Source organism: Leucoraja erinacea, chromosome 9 (assembly GCF_028641065.1).
Source record: "Leucoraja erinacea ecotype New England chromosome 9, Leri_hhj_1, whole genome shotgun sequence".
Lineage (NCBI taxonomy): Eukaryota > Metazoa > Chordata > Chondrichthyes > Rajiformes > Rajidae > Leucoraja > Leucoraja erinaceus.
The window spans coordinates 48,513,526-48,536,287 of NC_073385.1; the positions used below are offsets into that span (position 1 = coordinate 48,513,526).

Here is a 22,762-nt window from a genome sequence, read left to right on the forward strand (position 1 = left end):
CGGGTCATGGGTCGTGACCGGCTGCCGTGAAACCTCCCTATAGTGATGGGAGTTAGATTGCTGAGCCAATTATCACCATTTGGAAGGACTGTGTGAGACTTGCTGATACTTAGCTTGGGCAAATGGTTAGTTTCAGTTTCACAGAGAGTTGTGAGTGTGGAATTCTCTGCCTCAGAGGTGGAGGCCAGTTTTCTGGAAACTTTCAAGAGAAAGCTAGATAGGGCTCTTGAAGATAGCAGAGTCAGGGGATATGGGGAGAAGGCAGGACCAGGGTACTGAAAGTGGATGATCAGCCATGATCACATTGAATGGTGGTGCTGGCTTGAAGGGCCATATGGCCTACTCCTGCACCTATTGTCTATTGTAAAACTAGCTGGATTTTGCCAAACTAGTGGTTGAACTACCTGCTGCTTCCAGAATGACTTTACTTTCATTGTAACCAGCTGTGTTTGCAGGTCTTGTTTGTGCATTAATCAGTGCTGGCATTTATTTACTCAGAGTGTTAATCAATAACTTATGAATGCCAGTAGGAACTGGCAGCACCTCTGATTTTCCACCCGTTGTGTGGTTTAGGCACGGGAGCAAAGTCTCTTTTAACACTCTCAGAAGTCTTTGATATGCAGGGCTGGTTTGGAGATATCCTTTGTCCCTAGTCCAGACACCCCAGCCTGATTTATCTGAGCAAAACATGAGCTCTGAAAGGGTGTACTGATCAAATCTGATCGCCTTTGCGGAACAATCTTGGTTTTCAAGTGCACACATTGAAACAGATGGATGATCACACACAGGTCAGGTGAAACTAAAAGAGGGCAGCTGCTCAATTTTCCTTTTGCAAAGAAACATCCATCTATAATTTCAGGAGCAGGAGATGGCTGCTTTCATTCTGTGACAGCCATGGCTTTGAGAAGATTGCCCAAAACCATTGCCAGTTGTGAAATGATTAAAATTGGCTCTGGGAAGTGCATTCCCATTGAAAATAAACACACTTTAAAATTTGCCAAATATGGAGCAAAGGATATAGTGTGGATTGAAGATCATCCTCCAGTAGCTATAGGGTGATTTCACGAAAGGTCACTGGAGCATAGATCCTCACCCACGTGACCGCAAAATTTAACTGGGGTACAAACGTCACTTCCAGTACATGTTATTGATGCTGAAAACGCATACTTTCAAACCTGTTAAAAACCGCGAAAACGGCCCGTTTTTGAGCTGTAAATAACTGTGCCAGTCGGGGTGACCGCGAGGCACAGCTATCTTACTTTAGAGTCCAGAAGATAAAGAAAAACGAAGGTAAAGACAAGAGAGCGCTGAAGGGAAAATAACAGCGGAAGTTGTTGGCCGAGCAGATATAAAGATCGAACATATCGGGAATTATCGCGTTTGCTCGCTGCATTTCATCAAAACGTCAATAATGCCTTAGTTTTGATGAAATGCGGCGAGCAAATGCGATAAAATCCCGATATTTTCGATCTTTATATCTGCACGGCGAACAACTTCCGCTGTTATTTTCCCTTCAGCGCTTTCTTGTCTTTACCTTCGTTTTTCTTTATCTTCTGGACTCTAAAGTAAGATAGCTGTGCCTCGCGGTCACCCCGACTGGCACAGTAATTTACAGCTCAAAAACGGGCCGTTTTCGCGGTTTTTAACAGGTTTGAAAGTTCGCGTTTCTAGCATCAATAACATGTACTGGAAGTGACGTTTGTACCCCAGTTAAATTTTGCGGTCACGTGGGTGAGGATCTATGATCCAGTGACCTTTCGTGAAATCACCCTATACCTGCATGTGCTCGTTAGAACATACGTGTGCCTCTTGTAATGTGTTCAGGAAGCATGCATGTGCTGTAAGCATGCATGTGCTGTTTTGAGATGCTTAGTAAAGATACAAAAAGCTGTAGTAGCTCTGCAGGTCAGGCAGCATCCCTGGAGAACGTGGCTAAGTGACGGTTCAGGTCAGGACTCTTCTTCAGACTGAAGAAGGGTCCCGACACAAAACGTTGCCTACCCACGTTTTCCAGGCATAGTGCCTGACCCCGAGTTACTCCATCATTACATATGTTTCCAAGGTAAACCAGCATCGGCAATTCCTTGTTTCTACATTTTGAGATGCCGAGTATTCTTTTCACAATTGTGCATCTTTGGCGAGTCGAGACGATCTAGTAAAGTAAAATTCTTTATTTTTAACGATAATAAAGCGATTTACTCGAGCGAGTTTTAAACAGCCAAAATAACGAAGCTCTTTTGAAAAGGGTGGAGCTTGAATGAATGCTTTACCAAAAGCCCGCAAAAAAACGCTCCTGTGCCAGCCAATAGCGAGAGTTTGTCATTCCGCAGGCCACCATTAGGTGCCGCTACAGCACCCCCCCAGAACCCGAGGTACGGAACCGAGCTGGAGACCGGACACGGCGACCGGACCGCATGGAAACAAAGGACGGGACGGGCGATACAGGTGAGACTGGCGAAACAGAGCCAGGGAACGGTAACGGTGCAGGAGAAACAGGAGAGACGGGTAATGGGGGGAAAAGTCACAACAGGTGCCACCGGAACGACCAGCGGATGGCCCCTACGCCGGGGTTGAGCAACCACCACCGGGCTGTCGACATCCAGGTGGGCAGGCTTAAGGCGAGCGACCGAGCCGATCTCCTCCTTGCCCCCGACATCCAACAGGAAAGTCGCAACGCCGGGCCGCAAAACCCGGAACGGACCCTCGTAAATCCGCTGCAGTGGAGACTGGTGCGAATCCCTGCGGAGGAATACAAACAGGCAGTTCTTAAGGTCTGGCGACACATATACTGGGGCTGTCCCATGCTGCGAGGTTGGGACAGGAGCCTGGCTGATCACTTTCTCCCGGAGACTCGCCAAAATGGCCAAGGCAGGCTATGGCTGCCCCCGAGCCTTAGGAAGGAAATCCCCGGGAACCTGCCGTACACCAGCTCAGCGGCCGACATGTCCAGGTCCGCTTTAGGGGCCTTACGGATGCTTAACACCACCCAAGGCAACTGGTCGACCCAGTCCGGACCAGTGAGCTGTGCCTTCAGCGCCGATTTCAGGTGTCGGTGGAAACGTTCCACTAACCCATTGGCCTGAGGGCGAAAGGCGGTGGTGTGGTACCACTGCGCACAGTTGTGCTAGTGTGGCCCACAATGCGGAAGTAAACTGAGCTCCCCGGTCGGAAATGGCCTGTGGGAATCACAAAGTCTTGTACCAGAGCCCGCACATGATGCTGGACTTTTGACATCTGGCAGGGGATGCAGGCTCTTGCCCAAGCCGCAACCTGCTTACGGAGGCCCTGCCAGACTAATTTGTCCGCCACCAGCCCGAATTGAAGGGTGGGCCAGGCCATGGATAGCGTCGAAAATCCTGCTCCGCCAACCCACTGGGACAATAGGGCGTGGTCGCCCCGTGGACACATCGTAAAGGACCAACACTCCCATTGAGCCGAAAGGGACGTCGGCCAACGGCAACTGAGATGAAGCGGCCGTTCATCTCGTCACCCATGCGCTGTGCTTCAGCAAACCCCGCATAATCCACTCCATGGTCCACGGCCGCCACAGCCGGGAGAACGGGCGGGACAGAGCATCCGTGTTGAATTTCCCGGCCACATGCTGGACATCCGTGGTGAACTTGGACATGAACGCCAAGTGTCGCTGCTGTCGAGCAGACCAGGGGTTGGACACCTTGGCCAAAGTGAACATTAAGGGATCGTGTTCAGTGAAAGCCGTGAACGGTCTGCCCTCCAGAAAATATTGGACCCCAGCCTCGGCGGTCCACACGAGGTCTCGTGGCACTGGAACAGAATGCGCATGATCCTGACAGCTAATGGCACGAAACGATGATAAAAGTTCACCATGCCGACAAACTCCTGCAGCCCCTTGACGGTGAGCTGCCGGGGGAACTGCCGGATGGCCTCTACCTTGGTGGGTAACGAGGTCGCACCCTGCGAAGTCACATGATGCCCCAGGAATGAAATTGTGCGGAGGTTAAACTGGCACTTGGCGGGGTTGACTATCAGTTCTTGGTCCTGGAGCCGCTGGAACAGCGCCCGCAGGTGTTCCTGTTGGGAGCGGCTTACAACCAGGATGTCATCTAAGGAGATGAATATAAAGTCCAATCTGCGACCTACCATGTCCGTGAGCCGCTGGAACGCCTGCGCGTGTTCTTTACCCCGAATGGCATACGCAGCCACTTGAACAGGGGTGATGCTGGTCTTAGGCACGTCGGCAGGGTGAACGGGAATCTGGTGGTAGCCGCGGACCAGGTCCACCTTGTGGAAAAAAAGGTGGCACCCTCCAGATGAGCTGTGAAATCCTGGATATGTGGGACCGGGTAGCGGTCCGCAGTCATAACGGCATTCAGGCGCCGATGATCCCCGCATGGTTTCCACCCCCCAGATGCTTTAGGGACCATGTACAAAGGGAACGCCCACGGGCTATCAGAGTGCCGTATGATTCCCATGTCCTCCATCAGTTTAAATTCCTCCTTGGCAATGCGCAGCATGTCGGGCGGGAGCCTGCGCGCCCATGCATGTAATGGCGGTCCCGTGGTGGGAATATGGTGCACCACCCTGTGCTTAAGGACGGTCGCATGAGGTGAGGAGCCCTGGGAACTCTAGGAATGCCTGCTCGAATAGCAGGCAGGGTCTGTGGACGTCCATCAGAGTGAGCATCTCGCTCAGGACGGCTTCCGATCGCCGAGGCCGTCCATGTGGAGAAGGCGGGCAGCGCGATCGCGGTGGCTGAGCCCAAAAGTGCGGAGCAGTAGGCCCTTGTACTTGCCGATTTCTGGAGGATCCTGCTGGTAGGGCAGTAACCGGGTGGCCATTTCTTGGTTAAGCGCCCCGACCGCGTAGAAACATCGGGTTGCGTCGGCGACAATATTTCGGAGGTGGAATTGGGCCTGAATGTGGGTGAACCACATTTGAGGCTGCTCCCAGAAAATGGGCAGTTTCAGGCCCATGGCATTCTGCTGGGGGAAGTTGGGCGTCGGGGTTAGTGGCAGCTTGCATGATCGAAGTCAGAATACATGATCGGACTGACGGGGTCACCAATTTGGCAAGTCGAGACGATCGAGTAAAGTAAAATTCTTTATTTTTAACGATAATAAAGCGATTTACTCGAACGTCAAATAACGAAGCTCCTTCGAACAGCGTGGAGCTTGAATGAATTCTTTACCAAAAGCTCACGAAAATGATCCCGCGATCGCGCCAGCAAATAGCGAGCGTTTGTCATTGGTTTCATTTTCCTAATTTTGCTCAGGTCCAAGAGGGAGATTGTCTGAATACTTATTACAGAGGGAGGGGGGCTAAGAGGGAGGGGGCAGAGGGGGAGGGGGGGGGGGGCAGAGAGGGGGGGGCAGAGAGAGGGGGGGGGGAGAGGGGGGGCAGAGAGGGAGAGAGGGGGCAGAGAGGGAGGGGGGGGGCAGAGGGGGGCAGAGAGGGAGGGGGAGCAGAGAGAGGGAGGGGGGGAGAGGGGAGCAGAGAGGGAGGGGGGACAGAGAGGAGTGGGAGGGGGGGCAGAGAGGGAGAGAGGAGAGGGGGGTAGAGAGGGGAGGGGGGGGGAGAGGGGGGGGGCAGAGAGGGGGCAGAGCAGGGGGGGTTAGTGACCCCACACCATCTCCCTCCTCATTTCCCTCATTCTCCTCTCCTCACTCCCATTCCCTGCCGCAGCACCTACCCAGGTCGTAGAGCATGGCCAGGGCCTGGAACTCGGCCTGGTTCTTGTACTCAGCCCGGCCCTGGCTGTCGACTACAGCCGTCAGCTCGGCCGCCACATGGTCTCTAGTCCAAGCCCTGACTTCATCTCTGGGATCGTCCCTGACCCCGGCTCGTGACGCATGGAGTTATTGTGACGTCCTTGGTTCCATCGGCGGCTTTAATTTCAGCGCCGGTCGCGCCTCCATCCCTTGTCCCGAGCTCAGCCCTCACTCCAGCTCCAGTCACCGGGCTCAGTCCGCGACAGCAGCATCCCCGGGTGGGCGTCGACGACCCTGACCCCGGCTCGTCCTTGGTTCCACCGGCAGCTTCTTTTTCAGCGCGCTGTCGCAGCGCCATCCCAAGCACCGAGTTCAGCTCCAGGCTCTGGTCCAGCCCAGGCCCAGTTGCTGGGTTGGCCCACGGCAGCAGCCTCCCCTCCAGTCAGCGGGCGGGCGTCGACCCGAGGACCCGACTTGCGAGTGGTTTGATTTTTTTGTGTTTTGTGTGCTTGAGTGCCCCTCCCATGCTGAGTGTCCCGTCGTGTCTTGGGAGTTGATTGTGACGCCAATCGGCATTTTTTCCCCTCAAAATTAGAACGTTGAAAACGTTAATATTTTGAAACTGTTTTTAAAAGGTTAGTAATTTGTTAAATATAGGTTGAAATACGACGGGAAGATATGTATCCTGTCGGCGAAAATGTGAGTAGCATGTGTGAAAATGGGAAGGCTGTCGCCAAGCGTTTGGAAGAAGATACAAATTAAGGAGATTAAAAGAAAGCCAACACAACCCTGGCTCACACAGACATTTAGAACATTAAGAACAAGGGGAAGAGCTTCAGCATCATAGAGACTTCCAGAAAATAACACCTACCCTTCAAAATAGGTTTAAGAAGGAACTGCAGATGCTGGAAAATCGAAGGTAGACAAAAGTGCAGGAGAAACTCAGCAGGTGCAGCAGCATCTATGGAGCGAAGGAAATAGGCAACGTTGCGGGCCGAATCATCTCCTTTAATGACATTAGGTTCTTGACAGATAGTTTATTCTACATGTTGATCTTTCTTCACGTGGAAAATTTTCAAAATATTTGAAATTAACCTTCTCACCCTTTTACCTTCCGTTGTTGTCAGAAAGTTAGTTTTAAGCTAGGTTTTCCTTTACTTTTCACTCTCTTATCTACCTCTATGAAGTGCTTTCTTTCAAGTGTGAGAAACAGCACATTTAAAAAAAACCTGATATTTATTTTGCTCCCTTAAGGCAACTTCTTTATTCCAATGAATTAAATAATGTTTTCTTCCACTCAATCGTATTTGCTAGAATACGGTCTTAACTTTCTGCCCACCCGCAAGTCCCCATGGAAGAAAGATCAGTAAGTTCAGAGCATCTATATTTAGGAAGGAACTCCAAAGTAATGTCAACTAGGCAGAACAATGCTGGGAATTCTGAATAAAGTATAAAGATGATGCAAGATATTTCAATGATTTATGTGCCAATTAGTTACATTGTTTTGTTTGTCAGTATTGAGCCAATTCTCTCATTTTCTCCTAAATCATTTTCAAGAGTGGAGATGATAACGAAGGGAACAGAGACAATCACAGCATGTGAATCAGATCAGATTCAGATTCAATTTAATTGTCATTGTCAGTGTACAGTACAGAGACAACGAAATGCATTTAGCATCTCCCTGGAAGAGCGACATAGCTCTTCCAGGGAGATGCTAAATCTCCCTGGAATCTACGTAATATAATTAATTTAGGAAACTGCTCTGCTGTTTTGTGACTCCTCAGGCATGCCTTTTTCCTATCGAGTGCTGATGATACAAATGTGAGTCGTTTTGCAGATAGCGAAGATGATTGTGAAAGATTGCCGCAGGATCTAGATTGATTGGCCAGGTGGGCTGAGGAATGGTTGATGGAATTTAATACAGAGAAGTGTGAGATGTTGCATTTTAGGACTTCTAACAAGGGCAGGACCTACACAGTAAATAGTATAGGCCTCTGGGCAGTGTTGTAAAGCAGAGGGATCTGGGAGTGCAGTTGCATGGTTCCTTGAAGGTCGAGTCACGGGTAGATAGGGTTGCCAACTGTCCCGTATTAGCCGGGAAATCCCGCATATTGGGCAAAATTGGTTTGTCCCTTACGGGACCGCCCTTGTCCAATATCACCGCGTCTGGCCCTGCCTCACCTGTCCCGACGTAGTGCAGCACATGGAGTGCAGCAGCAGCACCTTGCCCGTGGCCCCGTCAGTTGGCAGCCCATCCAGCTGTCCGACCTTCGGAACTTTGCTTACCGCCGACACCACCACCCCTCCTTCTCATGGCCGATCATCGGTTCAAGAGTTGGATGGTTAGCCGGACTTTGCGTGCGATGTCGCGCAGCCCAGGCCAAAATTCCTCAGCTGGCCCGCTGGCTGGGCTTTGTGTGCAGTCCAGCACCCGGGCCAACTCATCATTCACCCAGCCATGGTCAACAAATTGCCGTCAGGAATTTGTCCCTTATTTTGACCGTTTGTCCCTTATTTGGGAGTGAGAAAGTTGGCAACCCTACAGGTAGATTAAGTGGTCAAAAAAGCTTTTGACACATTGGCCTTCATCAGTCAGAGTATTGAGTATTGTGTTCAGTTATGGGCACCATGTTATAGGAAAGATATTGTCAAGCTTAAAGGGTTCAAAGAAGATTTACAAGGATGTTGCCAGGACTAGAGGGTGTGAGCTATAGGGTTGAGTAGGCTGGGTCTCTATTCCTTGGAGCGCAGGAAGATAAGGGGTGATCTTATAGAGGTGTACAAAATCATGAGAGGAATAGATCAGGTAGATGCAGAGTTTCTTGCTCAGAATTGTGGAATCGAGGACCAGGGGACATAGGTTCATGGTGAAGGGGAAAAGATTTAATAGGAATCTGAGGGGTAATTTTTTCACACAGAGGGTGGTGGGTGTATGAAACAAGCTGCCAGAGGAGGTAGTTGAGGCTGGGACAATCCCATTGTTTAAAACACAAAAGTTACATGGTACATGGATAGGACAAGTTTGGAGGGATATGGCCAAGCACAGGCTTGTGGGACTAGTAGCTGGGACATGTTGGCTGGTGTGGGTAAGTTGGGCTGAAGGGCTTGTTTCCACACTCTATGATTCTACTCTATGACTCTATTGCTGATAAATTATATATTTTGTTCAGTAAGAATTTTGTTTTATAGATTGCGTCTTCTTTATACTTTAATTGATGTATACTTTAATCTACCTGCAATTTGTATTAGAATGAATGCAGATGAAAGTGTTTTAATTACAAATAGATAACTGCAGATTAAACAAATGATAATTCGGTTGTAGTAGAACAATGCTCTAGTTAGGCGATACTTGGATTCTTACAGAACACTTCTGAACATAATATCTAAGGAAAATGATAGGCATAAAGAGAGCTTTACCAAATTCATACCCAAACTCTGAAAGTCTTCAATTAGTTAATATCCTGGAATTCCGACCATAGACCACAATCCGTGATGAGAGGTTAAGAGGTGATTTGACTCAAAGTATGAAGAGAACATTAATAATTTATCACCAATAAACAAATCTATCATTTTCTTACAAATGATAAAGATAGGATCTTTATTCTGACTGGAAAATCTGGGAATAGCCATAGAAAAAGTTTGAGGGAATAAATAATTTACTCTTATTCTTATGATTAGCATCTAGCCAAAAGATTAATTTTATTATGTCAGTTACTGTATAGCTCAGTTCGTTGTACATGGAGATTCATGCTTTTTTTTTTGTGTCAGCTTTTACATTAGTATATCTTGACGGGTTAATGAATGGATAGGACTAGTATGTTTGTAGAGTGGACATCTTTGGCCAAAGGTCCACAACCAAGTGAAAGAAATTGTGCTGCATGTGTAGATGCAATATCTTCATTTTTTTTTAAATCCCGAGGTGTATCTCAAGGACAGTGGAAATTATCTATTGGTCTAAATTATTCTTCTCAGATTCTCTGAGATATTTTTGTTCATCTTTTGATTTGGAAACAAACTAAAAGGGATGACATATTTGTCAAGATGGCTTATTTTTACAAATCAATGACGTCAGCTGTTACCTCTGGCCCAAGTGCTTGGGGCTGTTTCCTAGCGTATTTACACCCTTCAAGAGCATATTTTCATCATTGGCTGCATTACTATTTCTGATGGAGTTTAGCCGAAATAATTCAGTTGAGTCATGCCATATTCTTGGAATAAAAAATACCCTCTCTGAAGAGTCTATAAAAATGACCAAATTAAGATATTCTGACAGAATATGGAAACTGCAGAATGAAAAATATTTAAAGGGCAATGAATTAATGCTTCAATGCTGAAAAACTCTATTTAGTCTTACCGTTTATTATTGATGAATGTCTCGAATTGTATTATTTAAAAATATTTATAATACCATCTTAATTACGTTGCTGGATTGCTGGAGGGAACCAGAAGCATGGTCTAAGGATGTTAAGATTCAAGTTCAAATCTCACCAGAGTCTTTCCGAGATTAAAATTTAAGCCAGTAATTAAATATGTATGGAGTAAAATGATCACAACAGCTTTAAGATCAGCCTTCCTGAGAGTGAATCCATGGAAAGCAACTGGCTGGATGAAGTTCCCAGTCGCTTACACCTGCACAAACCAGCTGGCAGGAGTATTCAAGACCTCGTTAACCCATCACTACTTCATTCTGAGGTCCCCACCTGATTTAAGAAGGCAGCTCTCATCCCAAAGCAAAAGAAAAGAAAAGCAGCCTGCCTTAATGACTACCGTCCAGTAGCTCTGACATCCACCATCATGATGTACTTCAAAAAGCTGGTCACAGTGCACATTAACTCCATCCTCCCAGATTGCCTTGACGCACTGCAGATTGCCAACTGTCACAACGGGTGCATGACAGGTGCCAATTCTCTGGACCCAACTCATCTCTGGAATATTGAGATAGCAAGAATACCTATATCAAACTCCTACTTATTGGCTGTGTCTCTGTCTTAAATATCATAATCCCATCCAAGCTCATCTCCAAACCCTTGGACCATGAAGTCAGCAAACCCTTCTGCCACTGGATCCTTGACTTTCTGACCATAGACCACAATCTGTGAGGACTGGCAACAAATGTTTCTCCACAATAATTCTCAACACCAGTGCCCCGCAAGGATGTGTTCTCAGCCCCTGACTATACTTCCGTTACACTCATGACTGTGTCATCCAATTCTGCCCCCTCTTTTTACAGTTTTTTCAGATGACACCACTCTTATGAGCCGGATCTCAAACAATGACGAGACGGATTACAGGAAGGAGATAGAAAGTAACATGGTGTTTATACAACACCCCCCCCCCCCCCATCAATGTCAGCAAGATGAAGGAGCTTGGGTTTGACTTCACAAGCATGGTGAGGTCCCAATGCCCCAATCAGTATAATGGCGCTGAAGTAGAAATGGTCAACAGTATCAAGTTCCGAGGTGAAATGTCACCAACGATCCGTGATGGACCAAACATATTGAAGCCACGGCCAAAAAAACCACTGACATCTCTACTTCCTCAGGAGTCTAAAGAAGTTCAGTTCATCTCCAACAACTCTTACCAACATATGCACCATAGAAAGCATACTATCGAGTTGCATCACAGCTTAATTTGGGAACTTCTTCGCCCAAGATCACAAGAAACTTCACTTTCCTTGTAATCCATCATTAGATGTTTTGCTGCCCCAAGCACGCATCAAGAAACAATGGTTCCAATCTTCTCTCAAGTGATTTAATTGCAACAAATGTGCAAAACAGTAGATATTTCCCTAACGTTTTGGGAGGCAAATGGAGTCCACGACGGAAGTGTGGATTCAGAGAAGTTAACATAATCATCTTTTTCTACTTAGGATATACAGAACAAATTAAAAGTATTGTGGTTTGACTGTCGTGCACTGACAGTACTAAAACTGAATCGCAAATCCGAACAATAGAGTACATCTTTCTTTGCACAACTGAAATATGTTCTTTTTTGTGTTGTTCTGGAGATATAAACCAAAATCAGAGAAAATATCCAAACTATCCACCTGACCAATAACTGCCAAATTTTATTCCAACATAGAAGGTGAGCTGCAAGTGTAAATATTTCAATATGAAATTTAGCAATGCTGTTTCTGGAAAGTGCTGTGATTCATTGCACAAATCTCTACACTGAAACACAGGGGGAAATCAAATGCAAGTACATGATATAGATCATGAGCAAAACAAAGAACAAATACAGACTATTTATTTGAAATACAGATTTGCATTTGATTGTGCATTTCATCAAGCATCAGTCCATGATTTGTATATATTTTTTAAAGTAACCAATTAGACATATTCTTTAATCTGCAACTACCACTGCAACACTCTCAAGATATTATGCAGCACACATTTAAGTTCAGCTAACTTTATAATGATGAAGCAATGTACACATTTTTAAGGAAAGTATAATTCATATTTCTCTTTCCCACCTCGATAGTTGATAATTTCAGTGCTGAGAACTGGGGTCATCTCCAATACTGTGATGAATGCCTTGTCCATCGACGTTAAAGGAAATGGAGACATGCGGTGTCGTCGTGCAACCTTGCTGATGTCAACTGCACTGTGGCCTACACAGAAAAAGAACAGAAAATACATGTTTTCTCCTTTGTACAACATAATATTGTGGCTGGTAAATATTATCCAGCTTTTCTTCCTTGCATTAAAATAACAAATTACGAGATGGTAGGACTTAAGGAAGTTGTGAGTTTTCAGTGCTGGATTCTCAAATGACAAATTTTACGATTCTTGACCACAAGGTGAAAGTCCGATGGTCGGCAATATTTGGGAGAGAAGGTGTGGGGAATAACAAATAAGAATTTATGCTAAAAATCCATTAATATAGAAAGATGATAATAATATATTTTAATTCAGAACAATTTATTCATAAAAGCAATCTTTTACTATAATACAAGGAAATATGAAAGACTCGGCGCTAAAACATATGCTAGTGCTCTCCACAGTTCCATCCATTTAAGGCAGGGGTTCCCAACCTTTTTTCGTCCCGTTTACCTCGGCAACTTTAATAGCACATAACAATGTTATTTCACTTATTTATGAACAACTAATGATGAACAGATACCGGTAAACAAGAACCAAACATAGTCAGTCAATGAGAAAAAATATGTACAAATCCAGAATCAAGAAATTTACCCCCTGGGTAGGCGAAGTTTACCCCAGGTTGGGAACCCTTGATTTAAGGGCTAATACAAAGTAGGAATAGGGGGATGGAGAAAGTACTTTTGAAAAGCAACTAGTTTTTCTGCCTCATTTGTGACTTCTTGTGAAGGTATTAACATCATGATAGCGGGCCAATGTACTTTAGGAAAGTTCCAAGTTCAACTGCTGAGTTAGGCAAGTTTATCAATCTCAGCTGAAGCAAGGAGTGATATGGGATAATAGAACTGGCTTTGGTAACTTGGATTTGGTACCTAAGCAAGTGCCTTGGCATGGCACCATGGATTGAGTGATTGCTAGAATCTTTCACACAGAGAGTGGTGAATCTCTGGAACTCTCTGCCACAGAAGGTAGTTGAGGCCAGTTCATTGGCTATATTTAAGAGGGAGTTAGATGTGGCCCTGGTGGCTAAAGGTATCAGAGGGTATGGAGAGAAGGCAGGTACAGGATACCGAGTTGGATGATCAGCCATGATCATATTGAATGGCGGTGCAGGCTCGAAGGGCCGAATGGCCTACTCCTGCACCTATTTTCTATGTTTTCTATGTTTCAAGTCACAATTCCAAGTTTCAGTGCTGATCTGAACATTCTCGGCTGGAACTTAGGCTAAGTAACAACGAAATGTTGCAATGTCAAAGACACCAGTTTTCTGATGACATATTATTCCCTCAACCAGAACCAGAAAAAATGTATAACCTTGATAATACCAACAACTGCATTTAAGCTCCCAAGGATTTGATAACATACAATGATAATGCAAGTTTCATTCTGAATTACAATGTGTAGACTTAATATATTTACTTTTCCATGACTTTTGAAATTTAATTTGCAGGGCATGCCCTTTGAGTATTTAACCATTGACCATTCTCAATCTTAGGCTTATTGATGAGCCACCAATCCTGCCCCCCCAACCCCGAAAAAAAGAAAAGAAAAAACATCTGGGCAAAGTTTGATGGAAATTCTTACACTTTGGCCAGGGATAAGAGGTCTCCTGGTATCCTTTGAAGTAAAAAGAGGAAAATTTCCCAGCTTGTTGGCCAACACGTTTGCTGAAAAACATCTTCATAGGACGATTTCCAGCAATTGGTCTTATTCCTCGTGTGAGATATCATTGTGTGTGTAAATAGGTTGCTCCCCTGCTAACATAGCAGCTGTGAAATCCTTTTGTGATGTCAAGGATATGAAAAGAGCAGTATTATGCAAGCACTTGCATCGTTCCAATATCTGCAAATCCAGTCAGGAATAAAATAATTGCCAAACTTGACACACCAGGGACAGTTATTTGCAGGTTAGTACTTCCATGCAGTAAGAGGAAAAAAAATCAGAGGAGAATAGAAACCTAATAGAAAATAGCTTTATCGAAATACAGCAATAACATGAAACTCTAGGTGATCTATTCTCAGAACTGAATTATACGAGCATCAGTTCTGAAAATTTAACTATGTTCAAATTCTTGTGGTATTTCAGTGTAATATTCAGGTGCACAAGTGCTTTTTATTGCACTTTTTCTTGGTCCATTTAGTCAACATTTAAAAAAAAAGGATTTGATTGAGGTGTGGACATATAACATCGCATAAATTAAGTTGAATAAAAGCACACATTTCTGTAGCCTTGAAAGTGGTTATGAAACAAGCCCACCTTTAAATGCATTAACTACCTGAAGAAAAGCCAGGAAACATTGAAATTGAAGTCTCTGGATGGGTTCTGAAATTATTCAACTGGTCATTGACCTTGCTGACATTATAAACCACTCACTCTTCTTCCCTCATCTGCATCAAGGAAACCTCCTTCATTGCAGTCTCTGTGAAAAGTAAAGTGGGCTGCCTCATTGACTACTGCACTAGTAGCGCTAACATCATCCAAAATGAAGTGCTTTGTAAGACCGATAATGGCCCATTTATCTATGCTAGCTTCCTGGATAATTTAGACCTCTTGCAATTTTTTTGTAGAGGAAATACAGGTTGATGAATGTTTTACATTACATTGGATCATCTTGACAAAAAGAACACATATGTCAGGGTCATTTAACAGCTCAGCCTTCAACACCATAATACTAAAAAAACTTATCTTTAAATTCTTGGATCTTAGCCACGAGGGCCTCCATGTGCAACTTGACTTCTTGACTGGCAGAATTGGTCATAATATTTCCTCCACCTTGATTCTCAACAGGTGTGCTCCTCAGGGATGTGTGTTTTGTCCTCTGCTCTATTCTCTGTGCACCATGACTTTGTGAGCAAGGACAGCGCCAATTCAATCTTTAAGTTTGCAGATGATACCATTGTTGTTGGCTGGATCAACAACAATGATGTGACAGAGTACAGGAAAGAGATTGGGAATTGTGTGTCAACATGTCCTCCTCAATGCAGCTGCAGCTGAGATGGTCGACAGCTTCAGGTTCTTGGGATCCACATCATCAACAACCTAACTTAAACCCTTCACACTGATGCGGTGATCAAGAAAGCACATCAATGTACTTACTTTTTTAGGTGTTTGAGAAGATTCAACAATTAACCCAATCTATATCACATCATGTCGAAAACAGATGTGTTATAGAGCGTTTTCTGATTAATGCATCTCAGCCTGGTATGGCAACTGCTCTTGAACATTTGAAGCTGCGGAGAGTGGTGAACATGGTCCAGTCCATCACAGGCTCATAACTTCCTTCTGTCGAGTTATATTAAGAAAGGCTGAAAGTATCATCACGCATGCCTGCCTTCGTGGCCATTCCCTTTTCCAGAAGGAAGAAGGTACAGGAGCTAGAAAACTTGAGTGTTCAGATTGAAGGATATCTTCTTCCATACTGCCATCCAATCAAAGATAGACACATAATGCTGGAGTAACTCAGCGGGACAGGCAGCAGGATTGGGTGATGTTTCGGGTCGAGATCCTTCTTTAGACTGAAGGTCTCCACCCAAAACATCACCCATTCCTTCTCTCCAGAGATGCTGCCTATCCTGCTAAATTACTCCAGCATTTTGCGTCTATCTTCGGTTTAAACCAGCGTCTGCAGTTCTTTCTTACACATTTCTCCTGAGCCAATCACCTTTTTTCCGCATGTGCTCATGTACTCTTACACTTAACTCAACCTCATTTGTTTTTTACGCTATTGCACATCAGTATTTTTGTACTGCTTCAGGTTATACCACAATCTTTGCGTCATACTGCTGTATTTCATTTATTGTTGTATCTACATTACCATGTATATTGTTTACTCAATGAGCTTCATGTGAACAAGGAATTTCATTGCACACTGGTGTATATGACAAAAAACGAATCTAATCTATAACCATATAACAATTACAGCACGGAAACAGGCCATCTCGACCCTTCTAGTCCGTGCCGAACACGCATTCTCCCCTAATCCCATATACATGCGCTCAGACCATAACCCTCCATTCCTTTCCCGTCCATATAACTATCCAATTTATTTTTAAATGATAAAAACGAACCTGCCTCCACCACCTTCACTGGAACCTCATTCCACACAGCCACCACTCTCTGAGTAAAGAAGTTCCCCCTCATGTTACCCCTAAACTTCAGTCCCTTAATTCTCAAGTCATGTCCCCTTGTTTGAATCTTCCGTACTCTCAGTGGGAAAAGCTTATCCACGTCAACTCTGTCTATCCTTCTCATCGTTTTAAAGGCCTCTATCAAGTCCCCCCTTAACCTTCTGCGCTCCAGAGAATAAAGCCCTAACTTGTTCAACCTTTCTCTGTAACTTAGTTGCTGAAACCCAGGCAACATTCTAGTAAATCTCCTCTGTACTTTCTCTATTTTGTTGACATCCTTCGTATAATTAGGCGACCAAAATTGTACACCATACTCCAGAATTGGCCTCACCAATGCCTTGTACAATTTTAACATTACATCCCAACTTCTATACTCAATGCTCTGATTTATAAAGGCCAGCACACCAAAAGCTTTCTTTACCACCCTATCTACATGAGATTCTACTTTCAGGGAACTGTGCACAGTTATTCCCAGGTCCCTCTGTTCACCTGCATTCTTCAATTCCCTACCATTTACCATGTACGTCCTATTTTGATTTGTCCTGCCAAGATGTAGCACCTCACACTTATCAGCATTAAACTCCATCTGCTATCTTTCAGCCCACTCTTCCAACTGACATTAATCTCTCTGTAGACTTTGAAAATCTACTTCATCATACACAACCCCACCTATCTTAGTATCATCTGCATACTTACTAATCCAATTTACCACACCATCATCCAGATCATTGATGTACATGACAAACAACAGTGGACCCAACACAGATCCCTGTGGCACCCCACTAGTCACTGGCCTCCAACCTGACAAACAACCATGTCTGGCATCTCCCATTCAGCCATTGTTGAATCCATCTTGCTACTCCACCATTAATACCCAACCATTGAACCTTCTTAACCAACCTTCCATGAGGAACCTTGTCAAAGGCCTTACTGAAGTCCATATATACAACATCCACTGCTTTACCCTCATCAATTTCCCGAGTAACTGTAGATAGCTAGTGCATGTGCCTTTAACATAGTGACCTCACCACCCTTAACCACTCCCCTTATTAGGTGTATAATTGCATGTTCCCTCCCTGGGGTCTCTCTCTCTAGCTCCAGTGACAGACCACGTACAGCTAGTATAGCAATTATGTGAACAGTTAATAAAAGCTACAGTTAAGACAATGTGTTGTTGAGACTTCTTTACATGGTGTCTCAGCTGTGAGACCCTGCGCCTCCTGTTTGCCGGTTTTCTTCTAGTTTATACCCCAGTACCCTTATCCTGTTTCCTTCCCTCGTGCCATGGCAAACTCGTGCCGCAAGCCCGACCCGCTTGTATTTGATGGGGACATTGCCCATCGATGGGATGTCTTCCGACGTGATTTTCAGCATTATGTGACCATCGCCCACCCTGCTGCCACCGCTGAGACGCGTGCATCTCTGCTCCTCAACTTGGCCGGTCCCGACGCCCTGGAACGGTCCGAGTCGTTTGTGTATGCTGCTGGTGAGAGTGCCCTCGATCCGGTATGTCTCATTGCTAAGTTCACTGCCCTGTGTGATGTTCCCACCAACTCTATTTTGGAGCGTTTCAAAATGTTTGGCCGTCGGCAGAGCGCTGACGAGTCCGTCACTAACTACATCGCCGCGTTGAGGCACCTGGCTCGGCGCTGCCGCCTTGATGCCCTGACCCCCGAGCAGCTGACTCGTGATATCCTTGTATACGGCCTCCGCGATACCAAACTGAGAGCAGAACTTCTCAGAATGCCCGAACTTTCTCTGGATGCGGCTCTACACGCTGCACTCATGGCTGAAGCTGTCGCCTCCACCCTGCCACCCGAGGACACTCATGTCGACTTACCGGCCGCCCAAGAAACGTGGCCCCGCGGCGACAACAGGGTCCACCCCCACCCAGGTCAGGAGTCGCCCGCCGCTGCCCCAACTGCAACTTTGCTACCCATCAATTCAACGTGTGCCCTGCCCTGGGGAAGACCTGCAATTTCTGCAGAAAGCTAAATCATTTTTCTGCAGCCTGCCGAGCCCGCGGGAATCAAGCCCCCCCTTTTCGGAGAGTGCCGGTCAACCTTGCTCAGGCTGATAGTACTGTCTCAGAGCACCTGCCTGATGATCTCACCCTTTCTGATATCAGCTCCTCCGAAGGGGAGGCCAGCGTGTTTTCGCTTCTAGACTCTCATGCTTTGGTTGCTAACCCTTCTGTCCGTGTGACCGTTAATGGTACGACCTTCTCAGCTAAGTTGGACACAGGCGCTTTTGGAAATGTTATGTCAACAAGCCTGTTTCGCAAGATAAGGTCTGGTGAGAAAGTGTCTCCTGCTCACTCCCGCCTGCATGCATATGGGGGAGCTGTACTCGTTCCTGTGGGAAAGACAACTTTGCACTGCAAGGTCCTGGAGGCCTCTCGGCCCCTCACTTTCTACCTGCTAGATTCCGACAACGTGACCCTACTCGGCGCCCGAGCATGCCAGGACCTCGGTTTGGTCTCCTTTCATCACGACATCCATCAGGTACAGACCCTCATGGACCCCCTGCGTGAATACCCTGATCGCTTCGATGACAGGCTGGGCAAGCTGCCCAGCTGCTACAAGATTGCTGTCGACTCCAGCATAGAGCCTGTGGTCCGCCCGCCACACCGCGTCTCCTTCGCCATGAAGGACAAGGTGAAGTCTGCGTTACTGAACATGGTCTCCAAGGGCATCCTGAAAGAGGTGAGCGAGCCCACCCGGTGGGTCTCCCACCATGGTGGTGGCGGCCAAGAAGGACAAATCTGAGATTCGCATTTGCATCAACCCCAAGGACCTGAACCTGGCAATCAAACGCCCGCACTACCCGATGCGCACAGTAGAGGACGTCGCTGCACAGGTTGGCCCGGCCACTGTCTTTTCGGTCCTCGATGCCAAAAGCTCTTTCTGGCAGATACCGTTAGATGAACGTTCTTCCTACCTGACGACCTTCAGCACACCGTTCGGAAGATTTCGATTTCTGCGCATGCCATTCGGCATCAACTCTGCCAGTGAGGTGTTCCAGCGGACCATGGAGCAGCTGTTCGCCGGTCTGCCATGTGCTATCATAGTTGACGACATCCTGCTATGGCAAGGACGTGGCTGAACACGACCTGAACCTCCGTAAAGTCCTAGATCGGGCCCGGGACATTAATCTGAAACTTAACCCAAAGAAATGTCGATTCCGCGTTAAAGAAGTCACTTACGTGGGCCACGTCTTTACCGCCTCGGGGCTGAAGCCCGACCCGGAGAAAACTGCTGCCGTCTCTGGAATGTCCCCTCCTACCGATGTGCCCGCTCTGCAGCGTTTCCTGGGCATGGTGAACTACCTGGGGAAGTTTTTATCCCCGACCTCAGCGAACTGAGTGCGCCCCTGAGGGAGCTCATCAAAAAGGACACTGCCTGGGCTTGGATACCGCAACACCAACTCGCCTTTGACGTCCTGAAGTCCCGACTGGTCAGTACCCCCACACTCAAGTTTTTTGACCTACAGCACCCCATTGTTCTCACCTGTGACGCTTCCAAGTTTGGCCTCGGCGCCGCTTGCATGCAGCTCCACGACGGTCAGCAGCTGCCCGTTTCCTATGCATCCCGCACCATGACCCCTGCCGAGCAGCGCTACGCTCAAATTGAAAAAGAACTCCTTGCTGTGGTGTTTGCTTGCTCGAGGTTCAAGGACTACATTCTGGGCAATACCTTCACGATTGAAACGGATCACCAGCCGCTAGTGACCATTCTTAACAAGCCGATCCACGCTGCTTCCTCCAGGTTGCAGCGTATGATGTTGCAGCTGCAACGGTTTACTTTTACCATCGTTTACCGAAAAGGCAAAGACATGTTCGTTGCCGACACACTGTCCCGCGGCCCTCTGCCTTCCTCTGCCCGCCACCCCTACGAGTCGTCGGACCTAATGGTGCTTAATGTCAACTTTGTGCCTTCCAAGCAGATGCAGTCCCTCGTCTCCCACACTGCCAAGGATCCTACCCTGCAGCTACTGTCCGACATCATCATCCAGGGTTGGCCTGAACGCCGCTCCTCCTTGCCGGCCAGTGTAGTCCCATACTTCCTGGTCCGCGATGAGCTCGTCCTGCACGACGGCGTGGTGGTTAAGGGGCACAAGGTCGTAGTGCCCGAGTCACTGAGGGTTGCCTATTTTCAGTCTGCCCACAACGGTCATCCTGGGGCCGAGGCCACTCTGTCCAGCGCCCAGGGCCAGTTCTACTGGCCCAGCATGGCCAACGACATCCGGGAGTGGGTCTCTGCTTGCCCTTCTTGCAACAGCCTGGCCCCACATCAACAACGTCAGCCGCTGCTGCAACAACCTGCCCCGATCTCCCCTGGACGGCGGTCGCTACTGACATTTTCGAGTGGCGTGGGAAACACTTCCTGGTCCTCGTCGACTCCTATTCCAACTGGTTTGAGGTCGACCAACTCCACTCCCTTTCCTCCTCGGCTGTCATCGGGAGGCTGCGTCGCCACTTTGCCACGTTTGGCTCCCCTGCTCGCCTCCAATCCGACAACGGCAGCCAGTTCACCAGTGCCGAGTTCCAGCGTTTCGCTTCTCAGTGGAACTTTAAACATTTTACCAGCAGCCCTGAGTACCCGCAAAGCAACGGCCTGGCGGAGCGTGCAGTCCGCAGTGCTAAGGGTTTGCTGGAGCACTGTCGGCTGTCCAAGTCGGACTTCCACCTGGCCCTACTTAATCTCCGCAACATCTCCCGCGACCCTGCCCTGGGTTCGCCGGCACAACGACTGCTGTCTCGCAGAACTCGCCCCCCCCTCCCTGTTGCCCAGCAATCCCTTGTTCCCTCTGTTCTCCCCCCTGCTACTGTCCAGGAGCGTATCACCACCAAGCATGACTCGCAGAAGCGCTCCCACGACCAGTCCTGCCGCCCCCTGCCGCCCCTGTTTCCCGGCCAGATCGTCCGGATGCAGACTGCCTCTGGCCACTACAAGCTCGCCACGGTGGTCGGTGATGCCGGCTCACCGCGGTCTTACTTGGTGGACCACGACGGGGTCATCTACTGCCGTTCCCGCCAGCATCTGCTGCTCGTTAACGAGCCCCGACCTCCGCCTGCTGCCCCCTTCTCCCCTCCCTTGTCTGTTTCCGCTCCTGCCGTTCCGCAGGTGCCCAGATCCCTCCCGTCGCCGTTGATTAAGCCCCCGTCTCCGCCTCCCAGCCCTCGTTCTCCCTCTACCCCGCCGGCGGGTGGGTCTTCTCCTGCCTCTTCTCCCCCTGTATCCCCGGTTCGCTCGCCTGCCCCGGCCCCGGCTGCTCTTGTTCCTGCAGGGGGAGGAGGTGGCGAGCTTCGCACCCGGTCAGGCAGGCTGGTCAAGCCGCCTGTTCGCTACGGGGATTTTGTTTAGCTCTGTAATCATTGTATGCCTGCTTGTAGCGCATGAGACGTGGTCGCCCTGTCACTGTTATATTGCTTTGTTCCAAGAGGAAGGATGTAGATAGCTAGTGCATGTGCCTTTAACATAGTGACCTCACCACCCTTAACCACTCCCCTTATTAGGTGTATAATTGCATGTTCCCTCCCTGGGGTCTCTCTCTCTAGCTCCAGTGACAGACCACGTACAGCTAGTATAGCAATTATGTGAACAGTTAATAAAAGCTACAGTTAAGACAATGTGTTGTTGAGACTTCTTTACAGTAACCTCTTCAAACAATTCAAGAAGATTAGTCAAACATGACCTTCCAGGCACAAATCCATGTTGACTGTTCCTAATCAGACCCTGTTTATCCAGATGCTTATATATATTATCTCTAAGTATCTTTTCCATTAATTTTCCCACCACTGAAGTCAAACTAACAGGTCTATAATTGCTAGGTTTACTCTTAGACCTATTTTTAAGCAATGGAACAACATGCGCAGTACGCCAATCCTCCGTTACTATTGCCTATAATCCTACTATCGCCGTTTCTAATGACATTTGAAATATTTCTGTCAGAGCCCCTGCTATTTCTACACTAACTTCCCCTCAATATCCTAGGGAATATTCCGTCCGGACCTGGAGACTTATCCACTTTAATATTTCTCAAAGGTGTCAGTACTTCCTCTTCTTTGAATCTCATAGTTTCCATAGCTACTCTACTTGTTTCAATCACCTCACATAATTCAATATCCTTCTCCTTGGTGAATACCGAAGAGAAGAAATTGTTCAATATCTCCCCCCTCTCTTTTGGCTCTGCAGATAGCTGTCCACTCTGCCTCTCTAATGGACCAATTTTATCCCTCGTTATCCTTTTGCTATTAATATAGCTGTAGAAACCCTTTGGATTTACTTTCACCTTACTTTCCAAAGCAACCTCATATCTTCTTTTAGCTTTTCTAATTTCTTTCTTA

General features: G+C 47.1%; 1 protein-coding gene across 6 annotated transcripts in view; it reads right to left on the reverse strand.

Annotated features, from left to right (window-relative positions):
- LOC129700352 (gephyrin) overlaps positions 1-22,762 on the reverse strand; it is a 459,263-nt gene that overhangs the window by 104,002 nt on the left and 332,499 nt on the right. For all 6 annotated transcript variants that reach the window (XM_055640758.1, XM_055640759.1, XM_055640762.1 and 3 more), the window contains exon 11: positions 12,160-12,297. In XM_055640758.1, coding sequence (XP_055496733.1) covers positions 12,160-12,297 — 138 coding nt within the window. The remainder of the gene's footprint in view (positions 1-12,159; positions 12,298-22,762) is intronic.